The sequence below is a fragment of the Tenrec ecaudatus genome, chromosome 6 (genome assembly GCF_050624435.1).
Source record: "Tenrec ecaudatus isolate mTenEca1 chromosome 6, mTenEca1.hap1, whole genome shotgun sequence".
NCBI lineage: Eukaryota > Metazoa > Chordata > Mammalia > Afrosoricida > Tenrecidae > Tenrec > Tenrec ecaudatus.
Window position 1 is genome coordinate 9,321,546 of NC_134535.1, and position 12,813 is coordinate 9,334,358.

Genomic DNA, 12,813 nt, shown 5'->3' on the forward strand with positions numbered 1-12,813 from the left:
GGGCGTGGCCGGAGAGGTTCCGGCCGGCCGGCCCGTCCGCAGGCTGACGTCAGCACGTAGGTGAGACGGCGCGACGAGGCGACGCCGCGAGAGGGGGCGTGGCCAGACGAGGCTAGGCCCCGCCCCGCGGCAGAGGACGCGACTGGGAGACAGGAAGTCCTTCCGCCTCCGCCGGCCTCCGTGCTCCCTTCAGTCCCGCCCCTCGGCTCCTGCGTGAGGTCGTGTCCCGGAAGTGAAGGGGCCATATTGGTGGGTGACCCCGGGACAGGGACCCGGCGAGAGGCAAGTCCCAAAGAGTGGTAGCGCGCGCGCGCGCGGCCCGCGGGTGAGTGAGGGCGGCCAGGGCGGCTACGCCTCCTCTCAGGGTCGCCGCCGAGGACATCCAGCCCGGCCCGTCGGCTTCCCTCTGGGAGACGCCTTCGGGTCCCCAGCCTCCCTGCCAGCCCCTCGCGAGTCCGATGACTCCAGTCTGGGGGTCTTGGTTCTCCCTTCGGCAAGGCCACCCCTGGTGTCGGGGGAGGACTGGCGACGGCCTTCCGGCCCCTGGCCGAGCTGCCTGTGGCCTCAGCCCTGTGTTGACAGTCGCCTTCTACCTCACAAAGCGCCTTTCCCGCCGGTCGTGTGGATTCATCTCGCTTCCGTGGGTGCCCCTGAGGTCAAGGCCGAGAGGGGCCAGGGCTCCCAGCCGGCAGGAAGTGAGCGAGGCCCGTGGCTAGTGGCTGGCCGCTGGCGTGGGGCCCAGAGCTCAGAGCTTTTCAGCCCCACGCGCCGCTTCCCAGGCTCATCTCTTTATTTCTGAGAGGGGCGGCCGTTCCTTCCGTCCCGGGACGCGGTGACAACGGCCCCGTTCATCCCACAGTTTTTGGAGCCGGTGTGCTCCAGGCATGCGCGGGCAAAGGCTGCTGAGAAGCCAGCACAGGGTAGCTGTCACTGGAGAGGCCGAGAGTCGGGCTCAGGGCTTCACTCTCCTGATAGAGCTGTGGGTCCCGAGGGCGGTCACAACCCCCGTGGGGCCCTCGTGTCTCCCACTGTAACCGAGGCTCCTGGTGAGCTAGTGGTCGGTCGGATGGGTGAGTTGATGCTTGGGAAGCGCCGAGCGTATCCGAGGTAGGTGCGTGCTCACTGGGCTCGTTAGGAACCCTGAGCTGGCCGCCTCCCCGGCTCCCTGGTTTGCACTTGAGAATGGATGAGAGGGCGCTCCACAGCGGACAAGGCTCTGCCTGTGCGAGGGCTTCTTGGGGTGCAAAGGAGGGTGGTGGCACTTAGCACGTGTCACGGAACCCAGTGTTCACGGAGAACCTCTCCGGTGGGGCGGCACTAGCCACAGCTCCCGATGGAGAACTTCGGAGCCCTGGAGCGGAGAGGTTCCCTGTTGGGCCGCTAACCACCAGGTCAGCACTTGGAAACTCCCAGCCATTCGGGGGGAGAAACAGGCTTTCTACTCTCCTAAAGTCCTGGTGTCGTGCTGGTGGTGCATTGGGCTGCCATCGCGAGGTCAACAGTTCAAAACCCCCAGCTGCTCCACCGGAGAAAGACAGGGCGGGACTTTCTACTCTCAGCTCACAGGAGTAATTCTACCTTGTTCTATTGGGTCGCGATGGGTCAGAGTTGACTCGATGGCAGTTTTTGTTTTGTTCTGTTTTTTACAGTGCTAAGGACACATCCAGCGTGGTCCTGGACACATTAACTTATGTAACCGTCCCACGAACCAGCTGGGGGATGCAAGCACCATGGTGATTTTATCGCTGAGTAATTGGCACAAGCTCGGGCAGCAGAGCCTGGTCTGCAACCACCCTGCCATTGGGTGCCCCCTGAGTGGAGGCTCACTCACACCACCCATGAGTGCAGAGTAGAGCTGCCAGTAAGAAGCAGAGGCCAGACCTTTTTTCCAAGGTGCCTCTGGGTGGGTTTGAACTGCTGACCTTATGGTTGTTACCAGTAGGCACATACCTACCTTTGTGGCTGTTTATACTGCCCAGGGAATCCACTGGCAGCCGTGGTGGTGAAGCTCTGCCACAGGTGCTTCAAGTCCCTTATGCCACTCACTCTTCAAATAACCCAGCCTGCCTAGGGCTGTCTTAGCCATCTCTGGTTGACGAGTGCCCAGCGGAGCATGGTCCTCTGGCAGGTTCAGGAAATCCAGCCTCGGTCCCTGGTCCTGTGTTCTCCTGGGAGAGGGAGCCAGGAAGCTGTGATCTTGTTCCTGCTCTGAACTCAAGTGTGTGACCTTAGGGGTTTCCAAAGCCAAGATGAACATTAGAACTAGGTGTTCTCTCTCCGCACTGCTGACTGATTTCTGGTCCTGTCCTTTCCCCTCTGCTTGTAGCTGGACACCAGCCCCTGTCGGTCCCCCATGGCCACCTGGAGCCGAGAGGCAGTGCTGAGTCTCTACCGGGCTCTCCTGCGCCAGGGCCGGGAGCTTCGATACACTGACCGAGACTTCTACCTTGCCTCCATCCGCCGCGAGTTCCGGAAAAATCAGCAGCTCACGGACCCTGAGGCCCGGGCGTGGCAGCTGGAGAAGGGCCTGGTTTTCCTCCGCAGCAAACTGGGGGGCATTGTCTAGGACCCTCTTCCTAGCCCTTCCACCCAGAGCCAGGGAAGAGAGGACCGAGGGACTTCTGTTGACACTGCAGCTCCTGGGTGCCAGGACAGGCTTCAGGTGGGCCCTTGTTCCCACCCACCTGCCACAGGGCTCCAGAAAGGGAGAACCTTCCCTTGTTAGCAGCCAGGGAGAACACACGACAGATGCCCTGGAAGTGCGTTGTGGGTGGAGGGAAAGGGCTGGAGTTTCAAGTGTCTACAGAACAGGACTGGAGCGCTGTTATTTTTTCCCTTGATTCCCCTGAACAGGCGACTTGTTGGTGAGCCTGGTTTGAACCGTAGAGCTCAACTAGAGGGCAGCCCAGGCTTCTGTGGATTGAGTTACTTTTCGGGTCAGCTCACGTTCCCCAGAGCGGAGCAGTGTGCCGTCTCAGCCGTTTAGAGAGCAAGCTCACGCTGCCCCTTCTAGGATCCATCCCTGCGCTGGCCTTAGGCGCGTCGGGGTGTAGACAGCCTCTTCCTCTGTTCAGGCTTCTCTTTCCTCATCTGTATGGCGGCTATAACAGGAGCCCGGGTGGTGCACTGGGTTAAACCTTAGGTTGCTAACCACAAGGTCAGTAGTTCAAAGCCACCAAGCCCTCTGTTGAAAGATGAGGCTGGCTGCTCTGGTAAAGATTCAGCTCTTTGGAAACCCACAGGGCAGTTACCTCTGGCCTGAGCGTCGCTGCTTGTCAGAATCGCCTCCCGGACCGTGCTTTGGTGTGGATAGCTGGGGGAGGGCATGGGGACTGCTTGTTGTGTGGTGTGTGAAGGCGCTGCCTGCTCCCCAAGCCGTGCCCCCAAGATGTCCCACGGCAACCTCCTGATTCTGTTTGATTCAGCACTGACTCCCATGAGAACCACCTGTGACTAACTTGAGGGACTGGGGGATGGAATTTGACCATGGGAACCTGGTCGCATGGACTCTGCAGGAAGCCCCTGGGACGAGAGTGTTGTCTGGAACCTGGAGATGGGATGGGGACTGCCTGGGAAGCAGGTGGGGAGGGCATGAATAGGATTTGGACTGAGGGATTTTCTCGCCAGGCCCCCTTTCCCCCAAACCCAACCAACCAACCATTCCCTGCTGCCCAGTCCGTGCTGGCCTGTCGGACAAGGTAGGGCTGCCTTGGGTTGCTAAGACTGACTCCTTGGAACAGCGGGTAGTTTTGAACTGCTGACCTTGAGCTTAGCCCAACTGGGAACCGCTGCGCCACCAGGGCTCCTTGGCAGAAGAGACGGGAGGTGGGGAAGTCCCTCTTGGCGTCTGGGCCCTTGGAAGTGGCGTGACTGACCAAAGGGCAGGGGGTAATGGGTCCACATTGGGGTCTCAGTGGGACTGTGCTGGTGGTGGGGGGGCGTTGGTGAGAGATGCTAGAGGGGTAGCAGACCTGGCAAGAGGAGGTGGTGGACGTGCTCGCCCGCCCTGAGGCCTGTTCTACCTCAGGACTCTGACCAGTGGGCCGGGGAGGGGGCGTTGAGAGGTGCACAGTCTGCCCTCTGCCCCTAGCCACTTAGTTGGTTGGCAACCTGCCTTTAGCGATGCTCAGTCCAGGCGGGGCAGGGTCTGTCTCGGAAGGGGAGCAGTGATTTCTGAAGATTTTTGGCCTAATTTTAGAGGCCCTGGTGGTGCAGTGGTTACACTTGGGGCTGCTAACCACAAGGTCATCAGGTCAAAACCACTAGCCGCTCCTCAGAAGGAAAACGAAGGTTTCTATTCCCCTAAAGAGTGACAGACTCAGAAACCCAAGGAGCAGTTCTGCCCTGTCCTGTGGGGTCGCTGTGAGTTGGCATTTGGTGTTTTGGTTTTATACCTTACTGAGTTGAGCTTCCCCCACCTCCCTAAATGAGAATGGTTAACAGTGCTTGCAGTTGAAACAGTTATAGTGTAGCAGAGGCCTCCGAGCTGGGAGCCGGGAGAGGGACTGACTGGGGTTGCACAGTGCATGCCTTAAACCGTTTTCCCAGCAGGAGCTGCCGACGTCACCCCACCTTAGGTCGTCCTCTACAAGTGGGTGAGGGCACCGGGACTGGCCTCCTGGGATTGCCCCAGGATAAGAGAGGTGATGAGTGTAGGCAGAGCTTGGGCACATTCTCCAGACCCAGTCCTCATGTCTGTGACCTTGCCCTTGAAGTCACATGGCTGCAGATCTTGGCTAAGTTGGGATTTTCCCAGGTGGGTGGCACCCTTCTCTGCCCTCCAAGTCTAGGGTGGTGGTGGGTGTTCCTACTCCGCCTCAGGACCCCGGGTTAAGGTACTGGTGGGCACTGTGGGCAGAGCCAAGATTCTTTGGCCACCAGGCTGCTCTTACCTACCCACCCCTCCTCCAGGAGGGCTCTGGGATAGGCTAGCTGAGAGGCTTGGCTGGGAGCAGCACACCAGGCCTTCCTCTCTCCAGCCTGGCCCTGCCGCCAGCTCCAGGGCACTTTCAGTGCTAGTGTGGGAAGGAAGGTGTTAAACTTGCCTGCTCTACTTTCAGTTCACTGCCCAGCTCAGACGGCCTTGGTGGTGGACAGAGGGCCTCCTCAGTTTTGTCTCCAGTGTAACCAGTACACTTGACATCACCCACGGCCATCAGGAAGGGGGCCTTTTGCCTGTGGGTAGGTCTCCTGGGAGGCTTCCTGAGGGCCCTTTTGTGTAGCACTTTGCATCCCCCTAGTGATTGAGGCCATGCAGGCGAGGCCATGCAGGTGTCAGAACTGAGTGACTCAGCTCACAGCCTCTCAGGATTTCTGACTCAAAGCCAAGCACCTTTCTCTGCTGCACACATCCACCTTACCTGGACCATCCCCTAGAAGTGCCAAGGGGATGCTCCCCAACTTCTAGTTTGGTTTCAAGGACCCTGTAAAGGGGTGCATGCAGGGTCCCCCCTTATGTAATGTTTGTCTGTGAAGGTGCTTTGTTTCTTAAAGAGCAAACTAGCCATTGTTGTGTGTCCACCCTGCCTCTCCCGGCTCTTACTGTGCCTGCCTCGCAGCCCAGTATCCTTGCCTGCTCGCCCCTGTATGTCCAGAACTGCCCTCTCCTTGGCCTTGCTTGTCTGCAGCTGAAGTAGAATCACCTCCAAAGAGTTTGATTCTGTCCCGAGTGGCGGTAGAAGGTGGTGAGGTCTAGGTGAGATTGACCGTGACAGTGAATCTTCCTTAACCCAATTGCTGGAGTAAGGGCAGTCCAATGAAAGGTTGTGTGTAAGGAGGCAGGGGCAGGAATAAACAAGGCACACTGGATGCCAGATTAGCTGGAACCAGGGACAGGGAGTAGTCTAGTGATAAGAGGGGAGAACTGCCCCCGGCCCCTTTCAATATCTGCAACTTCATGGGAGTAGAAAGCCCTGTCTTTCTCCCTCCGTGTGACTGGTGGTTTCCAACTGCCAACCTTTGGGATCACAGCCCATTGTGGAACCATGACCCCACCAGGGCTCCTCTGTAAACACGCCAAACCAATCTCACTCCCATTGAGTCCATTCTGGCTCATAGGCACCCTCTGGGACAGGGTGGAATTGCCCCTGTGGGTTTCCAAGCCTGTAAGTCTTTACAGGAATACAAAGCCTCATCTTCCTCCCAGTATTACACATGATATTGAAATACATCTGTAAGTTTATCTGCGATGTTTGCAGGCCCTGAAAAGGAAGGTTGAATTTGTACAGTAGATGATGACCAAAGGCAATAATAAGCAAAGACTGAGATGTGCAGCTCAGGCCAGAGCCGTGTGAGCGGGCCTCGGTGGATCTGTCTCGGCCCAAGGTGTTCTCAGCCCAGCAGCTTCTTCATTCCTTCTGTTCAAGGGGCAGGGTGGGTGTGGGGGTACCAGGCCCTGGATGGTAGACAGCTGTGTCCTCCCCGTGTTATTCCTGTGAGGGGGATTGGGGAGGGGGGCTCCTGACTACGTGGGACATAGCCTCTCTGGGGGTTAGGGCACCTCTGGTGACCACTGCGAGGTGCCGTGTTGGGAGAAGGCTGGCCGCTTCTCGCTGTACCCCGGCTCCTTTCTGGTGAGCACATTATTCATCTTACACGTGCACCAGATGGATGGGTTTCTGTTTGTTTTCCAGCTCGCAGCTCGTGCCCAGCTGGTCTACCAGTGTCAGCCTCCCCCGAGTGGGCTGTTGGCCTGCCGCCCGGTGGCGGTATCCGCGGAGGGTGGCTCACTTCTCTGGACCTTCGTCACTTATGGACTGGTGAGTGGTCTGGGCAGAACTGGCCTGTTCTGGGCTCTGTGAGAGGTGTGTGTCCATCTGATGAGGGCAAAGGTATGCATGACAGGAGCCCTTGGGTGTGCAGTTGACGTGCGTGGCTGCTCACCAAATGATTGGGGCCTTCAAGTCCACCCAGGGGCACCCACCCCGAACCTGCTGGTGGGGTGGCAGGGGCTTGAGGTCAGCACTTCCTGTGCCAGCTGTGCCCCTCGGCCTCGCCCGCAGGTGAGCAATGGCAGGCGCTGGTCAGCGCAAAGGCAAGAAGGAGGACAACGGCATCGGCACGGCCATCGACTTTGTGCTCTCCAATGCCCGGCTGGTGCTGGGAGTGGGCGGTGCAGCCATGCTGGGCATCGCCACGCTAGCTGTGAAACGGGTAAGTGCTCGGCCAGAGCAGGGCTGAGGAGGGAGGGATGGTGGCTGGTGCTGGGCCTCGGCCTGAGTAGAGGGGGCTCTAAGAGCATCCCTGAAGAAATGGCTGGAGAGACACAGACTTTTGTCCCAGGGAGTGATCTGAAAACTGCACCAACCTGCATGTCCTTCTTTGGGTCCCTTCTCACGCCAGCTGTGGGGCAGCTTCTCTTTCTCCGACCCTGGCTGCAGCTAGGTCACGTGTCCCGTCCTCCCAGTTGAGAGGAAATTGTGGGTCCGTCTGCCAACCCCAAGTCCTCTGGCCTCCAGACTTCTATAACTCCCTATACATCTGAGGTTTCCTCCTGCCCTTTCAAAATGCCAGCGCATACTTGGGAGTGCCCCCAGGTGCCCTCCCTTCAAATGCTGGCTTTGCTGCTCCTTGGGGTTTGGTAACTCGTGAGGCACCTAATGGAAGGGCGGAACTGCCTCAACCATTACAACTCAGTGTTGGGTCAGGAGAGGACCCTGGTGGGGGCTGCCACACCCCAACACCTGTGCTGCCCTCATTTCAGCCTGGATGCCTTTCACCAGCCCAGAAGGTCCTGGAGTGTCCTGCCAAGAGCCTGTGAGACTTGATCATGGATTTAGTTACATACAGAACTCAATATTGATTTGCTTAGCCTCGTCCTTCCCCTGAGATCAGCCGATATCAGGCTAAGTGGGAGCTTTCTGGTCAGGCCTGTCCTTAGCATAAACCTCCTAGACCTTCCAGGATGGTTTCCATAAGAAATCCATTGTTCTGGCCAGTCCTGAGGGCTAGCGTAGAACTGGGCCCGTCTAGGCCCTTAGTGTCCAAGGCTGTTTAAGGAGGCAGACTGGCTCTTGTCCTGTGACTGGTGGATCCGAGGGTTGGTCCTGGGGCCCCTTCAGATAGGAGGAGCAGCCCTTCGCCACCCCACCCCTCACACACACTCACACACACTTTCTCCCTCTCCCTATTTCCTTTTCTTGCTTCATTTCCCTAAGTACTTGTCTCCTAAGAACAATTGTGAGGCTGGCACAGGACTGGGCTGTGTTTCCATTCTGCTGTACACAGGATCTCTGTCAGCGGCCCCTGACATTTCTGTCTGCTACTTCTCTTGCTCATTGCTGCCTTTCTCCCCCTCTGTGACCGGTAGTCCCATTAGGGCACTGCTTTATTCTTAGCACTCCCCCCAGCGGCCATCCTGTGAGCTTTTCTTGACTAAATGAATCCATGTCTAATTAATATCATGGCACCTTCATAAGGTGCGATGCTGCCTAGTTTGAAAAATGTGGACTGATTCTTAGTGATCTGGGAAAATATGATCCAGATCATGTTAGCTTTAACACCACCAACAAAAATCTGGTTTGAAAAGCGCAGCTAGAGAATGGCCCTGGTTACATAAACATTCCTTCCCGGAGAGCAGTATACCAAACCAAAACTCACTGCTGTGGGGTCCGTTTCAACTCAGCCAGATTCAGCTATACGACAGAGCAGGGCTGCCAGGGACTTTCTGAGACTGTGACTTTTGACAGGAGCAACCCACTCACCACACTGCAACATGTCACCAACAGTCCTCTGCATTCTGGTCGGGGGTACATGTGTGTCTTTTCTATGTTATTCAGTGTCTTTGAGGTTTTCTATGAAGGCTGCCCTGGGCTCACTCCCAGACAACCTCTACGCCCCCTCCCCGCCCCGCTGAGAAGCCAGGGTTAGCAGAAAGTGGGCCGGGGATGTTGGGTTTCCTGGTGCCTGAAACAGTTATGGTCACACTGCCCTGTGGTCTGTTCAGGGGGCCCTGGTGGCAGAGAAGGCTTGACACTGGGCTGGTCACCCCAAAGTCAGCAGTTTGAACTCACGGGGCCTCTTCAGGAGAAAGATGGGGCTGTCTGCTCCCGTCAAGATTTCCCGCCCCAAACCCTGCATAGGGCACTGAGTGGAACCTGCCTCCCAGGCTGTGGGCTGGGTTTGTGTGCAGTCTGGTGGGGGAAAGCGAGCACACACCCGCAGACCCTACTCCCCATGTGGGCCTGGGGATGCAAGAAGGAGCCTCAGTGGGCTCAGAGCTGTAGCTGGACTTGGCGTGATGGGAGGAAGGTGCACGCATGCCCTGTGTCCCTCTGCTGTGCAGATGTACGACCGCGCCATCAGCGCCCCCACCAGCCCCACCCGCCTGAGCCATGCCGGGAAGAGGAGCTGGGAAGAGCCAAACTGGATGGGCTCCCCTCGCCTGCTGAACAAGGACATGAAGACAGGCCTGAGCCGCTCTCTGCAGACCCTGCCAACGGACTCCTCGGCCTATGCTGCAGGTAAGACAGACCCGTGAGGCTTCTCGGCACAGCTCCTGCTTCCGACAAGTGCTCCAGGCCAGCACCTGCCTGTTGGGGCTGTGGTGGCTGGGGACCAAACCTGCCTGCCGCACAGAGCTCACGCGCCTCTCTCTCTTGCCTTGGCAGATGGGTTTTGCCCACCCCGGCCCAAGCCACTGGCCAGGAAGGGCCCGGTAGACTTGAAGAAGTCACGGCTCCGCATGTCCCTGCAGGAGAAACTGCTGACTTACTACCGGACCCGGGCGGCCATCCCTGCCGGCGAGCAGGCCCGGGCTAAGCAGGCTGCCGTGGACATATGTGCCGAGCTCCGGAGCTTCCTGCGGGCCAAGTTACCTGACATGCCCCTCCGGGACATGTACCTGAGCGGAAGCCTGTACGATGACCTCCAGGTATTGCGGCGGCTCTGAGATGGGTGGGCCGGGTGCTGGACCCGGCGCCCCTCACAGGCACTGTAGAGTGTGTGGACCCCCTTTGGCATGGTCTGCAGTCCGCTGCGTTCTGGATTGTCATGCACACGGCATGTGGAGACCCCGCTTGCTGCTGCGCTTTGTTCTTGTGTCAGCTCTAACTCCCTTTTGCTTGTTTGTGGGGGCGGGGCAGGGGCGGGTCGTGCTCAGCTCTTTTAAGAATGTGGGCGAGTCTCCTCCCCATATTCCTGCCTTGCGTTTCTTCTTGGGTCAGAACCAGTGAGGGTGGTGCCCGCGCTCGGGTGGGTTGGCACAGCGAGAGTGAAGACGGAGGGACTGAGTCTGGGGACGCAGGTCTCTGCAGCACACTGAACCAGGGTCCTCCCGCCCGGCAGGTGGTGACTGCCGACCACATCCAGCTCATCGTGCCCCTGGTGCTGGAGCAGAACCTGTGGTCCTGCATCCCCGGCGAGGACACCATCATGAACATCCCTGGCTTCTTCCTGGTTCGCCGGGAGAACCCTGAGTACTTCCCTCGCGGCAGCAGTTACTGGGACCGCTGTGTCGTGGGGGGCTACCTCTCCCCAAAGACGGTGGCCGACACCTTTGAGAAGGTCGTGGCTGGCTCCATCAACTGGCCAGCCATAGGGTCTCTCTTGGACTACGTGATCCGGCCGGCGCCGCCCCCGGAGGCCCTGACGCTGGAGGTGCAGTACGCGCGTGACAAACACCTGGTCATTGACTTCCTGCCCTCAGTGACTCTCGGGGACACTGTCTTGGTAGCTCGACCACATCGACTAGCCCAGTACGACAACCTGTGGCGGCTGAGCCTGCGCCCTGCTGAGACCGCGCGCCTGCGGGCCCTGGACCAGGCCGACTCGGGCTGCCGCTCCCTGTGCCTCAAGATCCTCAAGGCCGTGTGCAAGTCCACGCCTGCGCTGGGCCACCTCACTGCCAGCCAGCTCACCAACGTCATCCTCCACCTGGCCCAGGAGGAGGAAGACTGGTGCCCGGATGTCCTGGCCGACCGGTTCCTGCAGGCCTTGCGAGGGCTCATCAGCTACCTGGAGGCCGGGGTTCTGCCCAGTGTTCTAAACCCCAAGGTGAACTTGTTCGCCGAGCTCACCCCGGAGGAAATCGACGGGCTGGGCTACACGCTCTACTGCTCACTGTCGGAGCCGGAGCTGCTGCTGCAGACGTAGGGCAGGCGGGGCCAGAGTGGGCTCTTGGGTGGTCAGGCCGGGCTCTCCCTAAAGACACGCGTGGCCACATCGTCGGTGCCTCACAGGGTCCTGGGTGCCTCCTACCCTGCCCTGGTGCCGTCTTGCTGATTGGAATCACATCCCTCCAGTCTCCTTTTTCCATACCCAATACTTTCTATTTTTGTTACCAAACACTGTGCCGTGCCCCTACCCCGCCGCACCCCACTCAACATACATTTTCAGAATGAATTGGAGGATGGAACCTGGCCCATGCTCGCGTTTCCTGCTGCGGGTCCAGGCTCCCATCTGCCCTGGTGCCCTGGGTCTGCTCCCCAGGTTCTCTCAGTGGCCTGTGCACTGCGGTGCCTCCTGGGGCCTCTCTGGGTGCATCGCCAGTTCACTGAGCTGGCGGGTTTCCCAGCAGAGCCTCCTGTGGGTGTTGAGGCAGCACTGAGGGCCTGGGGGGCAGGCCAGTGTTGGCATCTGGAGAAGTAACCCCCTGCCCACCTCCTGACCCACTCACTGGCTCCTAGGTGCGTTACCCTTGGCCACAGGGAAGTAGAGTCTCAAGGCCTGTTGGGTGCAGACTTATTGGGAGGCACTTGCCTCGGGGGCGTCAGTAGGAGGACAGGGTGGTGTGCAGGGTCTGTGCCTCGTGTCTGTCATATCTGGGCCAGCACTGCTGTGTACTGCATGGCAGTGGGCTGCCAGGGTAGCACCGCACCACGCATGCTGCTGTAAAAGCAGGCAGGCCCAGCCCCAGAGGCTGAAGAGAGGCCAGCAGGGAGCTGGCTGGGGCGCCTGGGCCAGGCCTCCCCTGACAGCTCTGCCTTTCTGGGATGTTGCCTTTGAGCACAAGTAGGCCTGCGTCTGCCATAGGAACAGGCAGCCACCAAAGGTCAAGAAGCCAAACCCCAGCGGTTGTGCCTCCGCCCCTGTGGCCTGCCCTCACCCCACCTGGGAGCCTGGTGCTGGTGAGGAACGAGGGTTGCCACCCCTTCTCCCCACTGCTGCAGCTGTGCTGCCCCTGCACTGTCTGTGCCCTGGCCATGGGGCAGGTTCCCTGCACGGTGGTCGCCTGGTCCTGGAGAGGTTTTCCCCGTCTGTGGCAAGAGGCTGATCAACTGCTCCTCTCATCTGCCCATCAGTATTTTGTTCTCCTCTCGTGGAGTCTAGCTTTTACCTTCTCTTCCTGCTACCTCTCCAGGAGCAAGATTCTGGTGACGTCCTCTACAGTTGCCCCCTCCCCAACGACAGTGACACGGGATGACTCCACATGGCCTTGAAGCCTCGGCCTGAGGGAGGGTAGAGAGTCCGCTTCCCTCTTGGCCCCTAGGCCTGGGGACTGAGCACTGGGGTCGCCCTTGTCCCTCCTGCCTTCCTCCCATCGGTAGGAGGCAAGGGTCCCTTACAGCCAACCGTTGTTTTGTCTGTTTGAGGGATTGACTGAGCATGCTCAGGCCCTGAACCTAGGCTGTTCAGAATAAAATGGCAGGTGAAAACAGTAAGCGGACGTGTGTGTGCAGTGGGTGTGACGGGTGGCTCTGCATGGGCCCTTGTTTTTTTCCTGGTATCAGGGCCTTGTAGAAGCAGGGACTTGGGTCATGAGGGAGGAGCTGGTTTCCCTGCTGAGAGTTCCCAAACCCACCATTTCTCCACACAAAGCACAGGAAGGAAAACTCAGAAAGGAAATGATCTTTCAGGACCCAGCTCCTGGTGTTG

General features: G+C 58.9%; 2 protein-coding genes across 3 annotated transcripts; both read left to right on the forward strand.

The window, feature by feature from the left end:
* Positions 1-229: 229 nt before the first annotated feature.
* Positions 230-2,575, forward strand: MIURF (mitochondrial elongation factor 1 upstream open reading frame). Of its 2 annotated transcripts, none has more exons than XM_075553600.1 (2): positions 230-325; positions 2,327-2,575. In XM_075553600.1, exon 2 carries the CDS (start codon positions 2,354-2,356, stop codon positions 2,564-2,566), a length of 213 nt encoding a protein of 70 aa, XP_075409715.1. In that variant the 5' UTR covers positions 230-325; positions 2,327-2,353; the 3' UTR covers positions 2,567-2,575. The 2 variants fall into 2 exon arrangements, with proteins under 2 accessions (XP_075409715.1, XP_075409716.1); XM_075553601.1 differs by lacking the exon at positions 230-325 and adding an exon at positions 349-1,391.
* Positions 2,576-6,639: 4,064 nt separating this feature from the next.
* Positions 6,640-12,599, forward strand: MIEF1 (mitochondrial elongation factor 1). The gene is made up of 5 exons (XM_075553599.1): positions 6,640-6,758; positions 7,002-7,152; positions 9,284-9,461; positions 9,609-9,871; positions 10,285-12,599. The coding sequence occupies exons 2-5, from the start codon at positions 7,009-7,011 to the stop codon at positions 11,089-11,091; spliced, it is 1,392 nt and encodes a 463-aa protein (XP_075409714.1). The 5' UTR covers positions 6,640-6,758; positions 7,002-7,008; the 3' UTR covers positions 11,092-12,599.
* The last annotated feature ends 214 nt before the right edge of the window (positions 12,600-12,813 follow it).